This window comes from Pristiophorus japonicus, chromosome 14 (genome assembly GCF_044704955.1).
Source record: "Pristiophorus japonicus isolate sPriJap1 chromosome 14, sPriJap1.hap1, whole genome shotgun sequence".
Classification (NCBI taxonomy): domain Eukaryota; kingdom Metazoa; phylum Chordata; class Chondrichthyes; family Pristiophoridae; genus Pristiophorus; species Pristiophorus japonicus.
Window position 1 is genome coordinate 166,839,003 of NC_091990.1, and position 12,460 is coordinate 166,851,462.

General features: G+C 51.3%; 2 protein-coding genes across 7 annotated transcripts in view; one reads left to right on the forward strand and one right to left on the reverse strand.

Annotated features, from left to right (window-relative positions):
* The window catches only part of rab3il1 (RAB3A interacting protein (rabin3)-like 1), a 234,037-nt gene that overhangs the window by 56,777 nt on the left and 164,800 nt on the right, over nucleotides 1-12,460 (forward strand). The window lies entirely within an intron of this gene.
* LOC139280218 (bestrophin-4-like) overlaps nucleotides 1-12,460 on the reverse strand; it is a 59,199-nt gene that overhangs the window by 39,973 nt on the left and 6,766 nt on the right. For all 3 annotated transcript variants that reach the window (XM_070899825.1, XM_070899824.1, XM_070899823.1), the window contains exons 2-4: nucleotides 8,994-9,088; nucleotides 3,659-3,892; nucleotides 35-189 (exon numbers count right to left, since the gene is read on the reverse strand). In XM_070899825.1, the coding sequence (XP_070755926.1) occupies nucleotides 35-189; nucleotides 3,659-3,892; nucleotides 8,994-9,088 (484 nt within the window). The remainder of the gene's footprint in view (nucleotides 1-34; nucleotides 190-3,658; nucleotides 3,893-8,993; nucleotides 9,089-12,460) is intronic.

Consider the following 12,460-nt stretch of genomic DNA (forward strand, 5'->3'; position numbering starts at 1 on the left):
TGCCAACGTTGCCCAATCGGATACAGACACTCACTCTGAAGATATGTGCCAATGACACGTAGTCACTGATTCGGTCTTCCTTCCTCGCTTTCACCGCTAGATTGACGAACCACACGCAGGGAACCCAGAACTTATTGTGAGGTGAATTCAAGCTTTCAAACTTCTTGTGCTCATCTGGAGTCATGAAACCTGGAAACACAAAGACGCCAGAGAAAAAAAAGGATGAGGAAGTCACTCTGTGATCAATTGAACAGCTGCTGTGCATAATGGCTGGGTTTTCTGCTATTATGCCCTACAGCCCACGATTTCTCATTTTAACGGGCAGAAAATGATGTGCTGACGAGCGCAGAAGTGAAAACCCTGCCCCCTATGTCACGTTGTTGAAATCTAACGAATAATTCTGTCTCAATTACATGGCTCATTCCTTGGAGGCACTGACTAAAGCTAAAGGCCGGCTGCCTTGTGGCACCTCATTCAAGTGTTCATCATTAATTTGTGAGCTGAAATGGTGTGCATCATCAAGATATTCCAATACAGGGGTATCGCAATCAAACTAATCCTGTCCTCCATCAACACACACACATATTTTCAGCATGGGCCGTTGAATAATAATCAGGAGTGGAGATTCTGGCTGATTTTCCTACCTTAGCCAAGGGGTACTGAGGGCAACTAGCTCCACAACAGCTCAGATCAGTAACTGAGAATAGACCAGGGACTGCGCATGATATCCTGTGGTCTGTATGGCTCAGTACTACACTGGGTGGACTTTTTTTCCCCATTCGTTCCATTCTTTTTGTTGTGTTCTTCGATGCTCTGATAATGACTCCACAAGGCAATGTGTTGTACTTGGAACTGTAGTGACCTTAGTTTATTAGTTAACTCCAGAGTGAGGATCACACCTGGTGGCCTGCCTTTTATACTAGGCCAGGCACACCTGTACAGGTAACCTACGAGTCTCCCACTGCTGTGCCCCCTGATGGCACACCTTGTGATAGTACCAACAGTAGCCATGTAGGATACACAACACTTTTTATAGCGGTATTTTCTGAGTCTCCTTTTGTGTACTGTTATCCACCTCCTATATCCATCTGAGCTGACATCTCTGCAGCTGAGAGAGTGCAGGTGCATGGCTGACTGCTGCCAAAGCCTCCTGTAATCAACCCCTTAACAGGCATCAAGGACTGATACTCATCTGTCTTTTATCCGTTTTCCTATCTGTTTTCCCATCCCCGCCAATTACAGCTCCCTGCCCTGATTCCCATTTCCTTCTGTGTTTGCCTCTCCATCTCTGACTTTCCCATCTCCTTCTGATCTTCCGTCCCACCTCCTGATTTCTTCCTCTCGAGTTGCTTTTCCTGTGTCGCCCTCTGATGCTCCCTTTCCCATTGATGTTCCCTTTTTCACTGATTTCCTTTCTCCCCACTGATTTCCCCTTCCCCCTCTGACTTCCTCCTGATTTCCAACACCCCCCCCAACCCCCGCCCCATGATTTTGAACAAAAATTGTTCCTGGATGTGGAACTGAACTCAGCATTTATTGCTCATCTCTAATTGCCCCTTGAGAAGGTGGTGGTGAGCCGCCTTCTTGAACCGCTGCAGACCGTGTGGTGAAGGTGCTCCCACAGTGCTGTTAGGGAGGGAGTTCCAGGGTTTTAACCCAGCGACGATGAAGGAACGGCGATATATTTCCAAGTCGGGATGGTGTGTGACTCAGAGGGGAACTTGGAGGTGGTGGTGTTCCCATGCACCTGTTGCCCTTGTCCTTCTAGGTGGTAGAGGTCGCGGGTTTTGGAGGTGCAGCCAAAGAAGCCTTGGCGAGTTGCTGCAGTGCATCTTGTAGATGGTACACACTGCAGCCACGGTGCGCCAGTGGTGGAGGGAATGAATGTTTAAGGTGGTGGATGGGGTGCCCATCAAGCGGGCTGCTTTGTCCTGGATGATGTCTAACTTCCTGAGTGTTGTTGGAGCTGCAACTCATCCAGGCAAGTGGGGAGTGTTCCATCACACTCCTGATTTGTGCCTTGTAGATGTTGGAAAGGCTTTGGGGAGTCAGCAGGTGCGACACTTGCTGCAGAATACCCAGCCTCTGACCTGCTCTTGTAGTCCCCCTCTCCCCGATTGCCCCTGTGATTCCCCCCCCAGCCACTGATTTCCCCCCCAGCCACTGATTTCCCCCCCCCCAGCCAATGCTTTCCCCCCCCAGCCACTGATTCCCCCCCCAGCCACTGCTTTCCCCCCCCAGCCACTGATTCACCCCCCACCCACTGATTTCCCCCCCCCACCCACTGATTTCCCCCCCCCACCCACTGATTCCCCCCCCACCCACTGATTCACCCCCTAGCCACTGATTCACCCCCCACCCACTGATTTCCCCCCCCCACCCACTGATTTCCCCCCCCACCCACTGATTCCCCCCCCACCCACTGATTCACCCCCTAGCCACTGATTTCCCCCCCCAGCCACTGATTCACCCCCTAGCCACTGATTTCCCCCCCCTAGCCACTGATTCACCCCCCACCCACTGATTTCCCCCCCCCACCCACTGATTTCCCCCCCCACCCACTGATTCCCCCCCCACCCACTGATTCACCCCCTAGCCACTGATTTCCCCCCCCACCCACTGATTCCCCCCCCACCCACTGATTCCCCCCCCAGCCACTGATTTTCCCCCCCAGCCACTGATTCACCCCCCTCCCACTGATTTCCCCCCCCCACCCACTGATTCCCCCCCACCCACTGATTCACCCCCTAGCCACTGATTTCCCCCCCCAGCCACTGATTTCCCCCCCCAGCCACTGATTCCCCCCCCAGCCACTGATTCCCCCCCTAGCCACTGATTCCCCCCCCTAGCCACTGATTCCCCCCCCAGCCACTGCTTTCCCCCCCCAGCCACTGATTCCCCCCCCAGCCACTGATTCCCCCCCCCAGCCACTGATTCCCCCCCTAGCCACTGATTCCCCCCCCTAGCCACTGATTCCCCCCCCTAGCCACTGATTCCCCCCCCTAGCCACTGATTCCCCCCCCTAGCCACTGATTTCCCCCCCCAGCCACTGATTCCCCCCCCAGCCACTGATTCCCCCCCTAGCCACTGATTCCCCCCCCTAGCCACTGATTCCCCCCCCAGCCACTGCTTTCCCCCCCCAGCCACTGCTTTCCCCCCCCCACCCACTGATTCCCCCCCCCACCCACTGATTCACCGCCTAGCCACTGATTTCCCCCCCCAGCCACTGATTCACCCCCCACCCACTGATTTCCCCCCCCCACCCACTGATTCCCCCCCACCCACTGATTCACCCCCTAGCCACTGATTTCCCCCCCCAGCCACTGATTTCCCCCCCCCACCCACTGATTCCCCCCCACCCACTGATTCACCCCCTAGCCACTGATTTCCCCCCCCAGCCACTGATTTCCCCCCCCACCCACTGATTCTCCCCCCACCCACTGATTCCCCCCCCACCCACTGATTCTCCCCCCACCCACTGATTCCCCCCCCACCCACTGATTCACCCCCTAGCCACTGATTTCCCCCCGCACCCACTGATTTCCCCTTCTCTCTGTTCCCTTACCCTTGTGATTTGTCTCTCTCCCCCCTTCCCCCAATACAGGCCTGGCTGGAGCAGTGCCTGGAGCGTGGCTCCGACCCTGGCTCGTTTTCTCACCTGCCTCCGTCATGTGCCTCATGGTGGGAAAGCGTTTGTAGACGGCGGTGCTGACCGAGCGGTAGGTGAGGATGGAGGCGAGGTTTGCGTAGCGCATCAGTGTTCTTCGCAGCATCCTGCCGTACTCGTCCGTGCCTTGCACATGACAGGAAACGGTGTTTGCGAGGCGGTCCAGCCATGGCATGCTCTGGTACTGACTCCACCAACGAGACACAACCAGACTCACGTAGAATCCTAGAGAGAGAGACGGTCACCATTGAGTAGTAAAACACCTGGGGGCTGAAATTGCCCCTTTTGATAAGGCCTCTAACCGCCGGTGATTCCACCACCGCCGGCGCAGAATGGCCGCTGACTCTCCGTGGAGCGGCCGCCATTTTAGAAAGTGCCCTTCCTCAGGAGCGGAATGGTGTCTGGGACCGCTCCGGCCGTTTCCCCGCCGCCGCGTGCATGCGCCAACTCCTTACCGTCTGGCAGGGACACACTCGCGAAATTGCTCTTGCGAAATTGTCCCTTACCCGAAATTGCACCGTGGGAGCAGCCCTGCTGCTGGCCGGTGCCCCCGACAACTTTTGCTGTTGCTGCACTCTGTGTGAAATGGTGGAATGGCCGCCTTTAAAGAAGAAGGCGCACCGTCGTGGCCGCCGTGTTATTTCCTTTTTGTCGGCCGCCTGCCAGGTTGGCCCGAGAGTTATGCCCCCTGGGTGTCAGGTCTCTGGCCAGGCCAAATCCCTCCCTGGTGGCCCAGTGGGCCAAACTGAACCTGTTGCTGAGCTCACAGCGGCCCTCCCCTTTAACTGAAGCAGAGAGACGTTGTGGTGCACCACCGCGATGATGTCACCACCGCGGCCAGAACACTTCAAAAAGGGTACGTGTGCCCCGTTTCCGACGGAGGGCAATTTCTATCCCCTGGAGTACAGGGCCCTGTGGCACACTAGTTACCTTCTGACTTCTTCCTCCTCTGTGCTTTCAGGTGACAACATCATTATATTCCGCTCCTGATGTAAACTTTGTCTCATAGAGCTTTACAGGGGATGGCCCTGAGCAGGAAAGAGGAGGAGGGGAAGGTACTGGTTACACAGTCAAAGAGGTAGGCTTTTAAAATGGAGGGAGATGGGTAACAAGTGGGTTTGGAAGAGTATTCCAGAGTGAAAAGATAGAATGATTGTGTAAAAACTAGTGAGGAATGAACTGATAGGGGTTAGACCTGCATTTTGGGGCTGATCTAGATGGCATGCTTTCCAATAGGGAGCCAGAGTTGGGGTTTGGAAATAATGAGTAAAATATGAAGGCCACAAACTGTTTCTTTTTGCCCTTTTGCATCCAGATTGATACTAAGCCCTCAGAAAGCCACATACATCATCATCATCGTCATCATAGGCAGTCCCTCGGAATCGAGGAAGGCTTGCTTCCACTCTTAAAAATGAGTCCTTAGGTGACTGAACAGTCCAATACGGGAATTACAGTCTCTGTCACAGGTGGGACAGACAGTCGTTGAGGGAAAGGGAGTGTGGGACAGGTTTGCCGCACGCTCTTTCTGCTGCCTGCGCTTGGTTTCTGCATGCTCTCGGCGATGAGACTCGAGGTGCTCAGCGCCCTCCTGGATGCACTTCCTCCACTTAGGGCGGTCTTTGGCCAGGGACTCCCAGGTGTCGGTAACATGCCTATAACTACAGCAGGGCTTACTTTATTACTGGCACTTAAAACTGGACTGTTGTTACATGACCATTTGGAAAGGTAAGCCCACAAAGCAATGTCATTACAGAACTAGCTTGCATTGTAGATATTTATTTCTTTATGCACACACAAGCTGGGAGGCAGATGGCCACTTCCACTTTCCAACATCTCAGCATTAATTCTTTACTTGAATGGATAAAGTGACGCATAACTTGAGCGAGCAGACCAAAATCGATGGAGAGGGGCTCAACCTAAACATGACCAGGTCACACTGGACATGGTGGGGCTTGTGAATTCAGAGTGGATGGGCCACATTGGTGTCCTCGCTGAAGTTCAGCGCTAGCACCATTCTTTTTAGTTACTCTTCACTCACTCAGCCATTCACATTGCAGCAAGCCCCAGTGATACACGTCAGATATTCAAACTCTGCTCCAAGGGTGCTTTTCAGCTCCCATTGTGAAATACGTTACTCACTTTCTTCAGCTGTCCCTGAACAAACAGGCACAGGCCACAGTGCCTCCCACGAACCCGGTGTCTCACCAGCCTCATTCACTCCATATGTAGAAAGTAGCGACATGGTTATATCCATCCTCGGAGATTTAGGGAGTTGGATTGAGGTGTGTACACAGGATGGCCGGGGCCATTGGAGGGAGCAGCGTGCGGCAGAATACCACTGCAGGGAGCAGCGCGTGCTGCTGCAGGAGGGCGATGGCTGACTGCAGTGCGGGCAGGTACAGCAGGAGCGGTGAGGTCGGGGCGAAGGAACGGCGAGAGATTGTAGAGGGACGTGATCGGGGCCCAGGAGAGGCGAGAGTTCAGAGCCAGAAGAGGCGTGGGCCCAGGGGCACCACAGGCCAGCCCACACTGTGATATGTGTGCGCACTAGGTCTGTGCAGCAGAGCTGGTCTCCAGTCGTCTTGGTTAATCCTTGCCACTGGACCAAGACCTAGCTCTGTCAAGCCCGTGTGGTGGCTGGTGTGCAATGGCCACCACACGTTAAAAAAATCCACGCACAGGCATCTTCCACCCTTCAGGATGTAGTTCGGGATCTGGAATATTAGGTCCTTCATTGAAACACCTGTGAACTCATCCCTTTTCGGCGTGGAAGCAAGTCATCGAGTTCTTTGGGGATGTAACAAACAGGGTGGATAAAGGGGAACCAGTGAATGTGGTGTATTTGGACTTCCAGAAGGCATTTGACAAGGTGCCACATAAAAGGTTACTGCATAAGATAAAAGTTCATGGGGTTGGGGATAATATGGATAGAGGATTGGCTAATTAACAGAGAACAGAGAGTCGGGATAATTGGTTCATTCTCTGGTTGGCAATCAGTAACTAGTGGGGTGCCACAGGGATCAGTGCTGGGACACCAACTATTTACAATCTATATTAACGACTTGGAAGAAGGGACTAAGCGTAATGTAGCCACATTTGCTGACGATACAAAGATGGGAGGAATAGCAATGTGTGAGGAGGACACAAAAAATCTGCAAAAGGACATAGACAGGCTAAGTGAGTGGGCAAAAATTTGGCAGATGGAGTATAATGTTGGAAAGTGTGAGGTCGTGCACTTTGGCAGAAAAAAAATCAAAGAGCAAGTTATTATTTAAATGGAGAAAGATTGCAAAGTGCCACAGTACAGCGGGACCTGGGGGTACCTGTGTATGAAACGCAAAAGGATAGTATGCAGGTACAGCAAGTGATCAGGAAGGCCAATGGTATCTTGGCCTTTATTGCAAAGGGGATGGAGTATAAAAGCAGGGAAGTCTTGCTACAGCTATACAGAGTATTGGTGAGGCCACACCTGGAATACTGCGTACAGTTTTGATTTCCATATTTATGAAAGGATATTTACTTGCTTTGGAGACAGTTCAGAAAAGGTTCACTAGGTTGATTCTGGAGATGAGGGGGTTGACTTATGAGGAAAGGTTGAGTAGGTTGGGCCTCTACTCATTGGAATTCAGAAGAATGAGAGGTGATCTTATCGAAACGAATAAGATTATGAGGGGGCTTGACAAGATGGATGCAGAGAGGATGTTTCCACTGATGGGGGACACTAGAACTAGAGGGCACGATCTTAGAATAAGGGGCCCCCCATTTAAAACAGAGACGGGGAGAAATTTCTTCTCAGAGGGTTGTAAATCTGTGGAATTCGCTGCCTCAGAGAGCTGTGGAAGCTGGGACATCGAATAAATTTAAGACAGAAATAGACAGTTTCTTAAACGATAAGGGGATAAGGGGTTATGGGGAGCCTACTCCTGCTCCTATTTCTCATGTCCTTATGTTTTATCTTCGTTTTGAGGGACTGCCTATGATGATGGATGATGTACACAGGATGAATTACAGAGCATGGGTGAGCGGGAGTAGGTGTTGAGAACAGAACAGGAGCAGGAATCGGGGCCTTGATTGTCACCGGCAATGCCATTCCTGTGATGCAGGTTGGCTGGAGGTTAGACTCTGTGGGCAATTTTAACCAGGGGGAACAGAGCAGCCGCCCAGTTGAAATCACCTGTTTTAGTTGGCCGAGGCACCTGCCTGACCTGGGCCTTATGAATACATACAAATTGTGGTGCAAGTGATGTCATTAGGCCCCCCAATGACAATTGAGCTGTGCCTGCCCCGCTCAGTAAAACTAGTCCGGGGAAGAAGCTGAGGTTCTATAAGGTAAGTTTTGAGCTTATCTTTGCGGGCAACTTGATAGGTAAGGGTTGGTGAGGACAGTCCGAATTAGCTCATGTCTTTCTTTTGATCCGCACCTTCATACTCCAAATAAGACAAAAATAGAGCAATTCCTCTTTGGAATGCTTATTTTAAAATTATAATTATTACACTGGTAAACCTGGAAGCAGAGCTCCGGGTTGAGAAGAGAACTTCAAAAAATAATGTGACAAAAATTGGATGAAATAAGACTTAGAACAAAACATAAAGATAAATTCTACTTTAGGATATTCTCAAAACACAGAGTGGGCCCTTTAAATGCTGACGTCCTGTTAATTTGTCTGCTGCCATCAGCTAGTTTATTCAGCACACTTCCGGTGAGAATCACCAATTGAAATGTAGTTGCATAGTAAAACGAAGTTTTCGCTTGTTTTGGGGAAGAGGTCCATTGGCCTGCCTTAAGACCCAATTGGATCTGAGGGCGGGCCAGCAGAGACCTGCAGATGTTTTGTGGAGCTTCCGACGCCGCAAGAAACTGCACTCCAGCAAGTTTTGGGACCTTTTTTAGAGCAGCTGCTGATTAGGCTGCTCAAGACCCGGAAGTGTAGGCTCTGACTGGGGCAAAAGGATTTACCCATCCGGCTCTGAGATGGGCGCAGGAGACTCATTTCAATATTGAAAAGAGGTCTGTGCTCATCTGCGTGGTCCTCCAGGGCTGCCTAAAATAGGCCCCCACCAATTTAGCAGTTTCTTGAATGCTGGTGCAGATCTGGTGCGGGTCTCTGCACTGCTAACATTGGTTTATTGTTGTGCTTGTTGTAGGCCCATAAACGGGTGCAACGATGTTGAATTTAGGCCCCTTAGTCTCCAAATGTTTTGTACTGAGGATGACTTAATAAGAGAGAAAATTATTTCAAAGCAAACTCTGCCACAAAATCGCAACTTTAATCTACAAGCGAATGGAAGACCAAGAGAACCCGCTAATATCCAACAGAATTCTTACCGAGCACAAATGACATTGGGATCAGGTCAGCATAATTGTTACAGTTGATGGCCATTTTCTCAAAGAAGCGCTGTTGGCTCTCCTTCAGCATAAATCTACAGATATCGGAGGAATAAAACAAAAAGCACCATAACTGTTAAGCAGAAGATACAGCTCACTCACAAGGCATTGTACTAGGTACATTGTTTTAATTGAGAAACCTATGTGATAGGCCAAGACCCATAGTCCAGGATAAGTAAAGATGGAAAGAGAAGATAAATCAGGAAGTACTGGCTAGTATCTGTAAGCTTCATTTTAAAAAGTACCAAGATTGTCAGAGAGAAGATGTCCGAAGCGACAATCACATAGAATGATCAGCAGAGAAATGGCCCAACTGGTCCACGCTGGTGTTTATACTCCATAAGAGCCTCCTCCCACTCGAATTACCGTTTCCCATCCTGTCCCCGTATTCCTCTATTCACTTCTCCCTCTTGGCGACATTATGCCTCCCCTAAATGCATCAGTGCTATCTGCTTCCACCAATCCATGTGGCAGTGAATTCCACATTCTCACCACTCTCTGTAAAGAAATACTTTATTTAATCTGTGGCTGTCTTATATTTAAGCCCCGTTGTTCTGGACTCGCCCATAAGTAGAAATAGTTTCTCCACATTCAGCCTCTTGAATCCCTTCATGATTGTAAAGAGCTTTACCAAGTCTCCTCTGAAGTCGGTTTTTCCAGAGCCTCAGCCTGCTTAATTTTTTCTGATGGTTGTACCCTCTCAAAACATCCTTGTAAATCTTTCTGCAGTTTAAGACTTGGAGATGAAGCATACTGCTAGCAAGAAGGAAGAACACGTAGGATGGCAGTACTGTGATATAAATGCTATCAGAGGAGCCAAGTGAGTCAGTGTATAAGGTTTCCTCTGGTTGCTGTATGTTAGCAACACCGAGGCAGTCAGGGCCCGCTGGAAGGAGCACTTCGAAGATCTCCTCAATCGAGACTCTGCCTTTGACCCGAGTGTTCTCGACTCCACCTTGCAGCATCTCAGTAAAACCCCAACACGGCACGGGGTAAAAAAAGCCATAAGACAGCTTAAGAACAACAAGGCTACAGGAGCGGATGGAATCCCTGCTGAGGCACTGAAGTATGGCGGAGAGGCACTATTGTCACAAATACATGATCTCATCTCTCTCATCTGAAGGGAAGAGAGCATGCCGGGAGAGCTCAGAGATGCAGTGATCGCGACCATCTTTAAAAAAAGGGGACAATTCCGACTGCGACAACTACAGGGGAATCTCCCTGTTATCAGCCACTGGGAAAGTCGTCGCTAGAGTCGTCCTCAACCGTCTACTCCCTGTGGCCGAGGAGCTCCTCCCGGAGTAACAGTGTGGATTTCGTCCCCTACGGGGCATAACGGACATGATCTTTGCAGCACGACAGCTGCAGAAAAACTGCAGGGAGCAGCACCAGCCTTTATACATAGCCTTCTTTGACCTTACAAAGGCCTTTGACACGGTCATCCTCCGTTTCGGATGCCCCCAAAAGTTCGGCGCCATCCTCCGCCTGCTCCACCACGACATGCAGGCCGGGATCCTTACCAACGGATCCACTACAGACCCAATCCACGTCCGGACCGGGGTCAAACAGGGCTGCATCATCGCCCCAACCCTCTTCTCAATCTTCCTCGCTGCCATGCTCCACCTCACAGTCAACAAGATCCCCACTGGAGTGGAATTAAACTACAGAACCAGTGGGAACCTACTCAACATTCACCGTCTCCAGGCCAGGACCAAGACCACCCCAACCTCTGTCGAAGAGCCACAGTACGCGGACGACATCTGCGACTGTGCACATACAGAGGCTGAACTCCAGGACATAGTCGATGTATTTACTGAAGCGTATGAAAGCATGGGTCTTACGCTAAATATCTGTAAGACAAAGGTCCTCCACCAGCCTGTCCTCGTCGTACAGCACTGCCCCCTAGTCATCAAGATCCATGGCGTGGCCCTGGACAACGTGGACCATTTCCCATACCTCGAGAGCCTCGTCAACCAGAGCAGACATTGACGACGAGATTCAACACCGCCTCCAGTGCGCCAGTGCAGCCTTTGGCCGCCTGAAGAAAAGAGTGTTCGAAGATCAGGCCCTCAAATCTGCCACCAAGCTCATGGTCGACAGGGCTGTAGTAATACCCGCCCTTCTGTATGGCTCAGAGACATGGACCATGTACAGTAGACACCACAAGTCGCTGGAGAAATACCACCAACGATGTCTCTGCAGGATCCTACAAATCCCCTGGCAGGACAGATGCACCAACATTAGCGTCTTCGACCAGGCCAACATCCCCAGCATTGAAGCACTGACCATACTCGACCAGCTCCGTTGGGCAGGCCACATTGTTAGCATTCCAGACGCGAGACTCCCAAAGCAAGCGCTCCACTCGCAACTTCTACACGGCAAACGAGCCAAAGGTGGGCATAGGAAAGGTTACAAGGACACCCTCAAAGCCTCCCTGATAAAGTGCAACATCCCCACTGACACCTGGGAGTCCCTGGCCAAAGACTGCCCGAAGTGGAGGAAGTGCATCTGGGAGGGCGCTGAGCACCTCGAGTCTCATCACCGAGAGCATGCAGAAACCAAGCGCAGGCAGCGGAAAGAACGTGAGGCAAACCAGTCCCACCCACCCCTTCCCTCAACGACTATCTGTCCCACCTGTGACAGAGACTATGGTTCTCGTATTGGACTGTTCAGTCACATAAGGACTCATTTTAAGAGTGGAAGCAAGTCTTCCTCGATTCCGGGGGACTGCCTATGGTAAAGACCAAAGGAAATCTAACCCCCAGGAAGCTTTCGATGTTTCTCCATATACAGGTGTAGCGTCGAGAATCCGGGACCGAGGCCACGCTGGATTCCGGGCTTTTCCGGACTTTCGATCGTCTTTCTGACGTCACGAATCCGGAAACACCTGAGCCCAGGTTCGGGTATTTCTGGATTTCAGAACGTCAGAAAGGAGGGCCCCGCCGAGGAGGAGCTGTTCGGGCGGGGCTCTGCCGTGGAGGCCCCGAGGTAAGGGCAGCAGCGGGGCGCGGCGAGCGGCAATGAGGCGGGGCCTCGAGGTCGGGGAGTGGCGGGGCCTCGAAGTCGGCAGCGTCAGCAGGTCTGGATTCCGGAACATTTTACGGATTCCAGATGACCCTACCACGTGGTCCGTTTTCCGGAACATTCCGGATTCCGGAACTCGGATTTCTCGAAGCTGCGCCTGTAAAGCAATAAGTTTAATCAGTCATGATATGTCATGATGTATTCTGTCTGTGGGTGGGCCAAGAGTTCAGCCTGCTCACACAGGCCATCAATTTGTTTTTTGAATTATTGCTTTGTACAGACCAACCGCCCTCCAGGGGTGAAAGTATCACCCACAACTTAGAAGCAACTGTATATGTAGAATTGTATATATCTGCAGTCATTTTCTCAGTTTCCACCAGTAC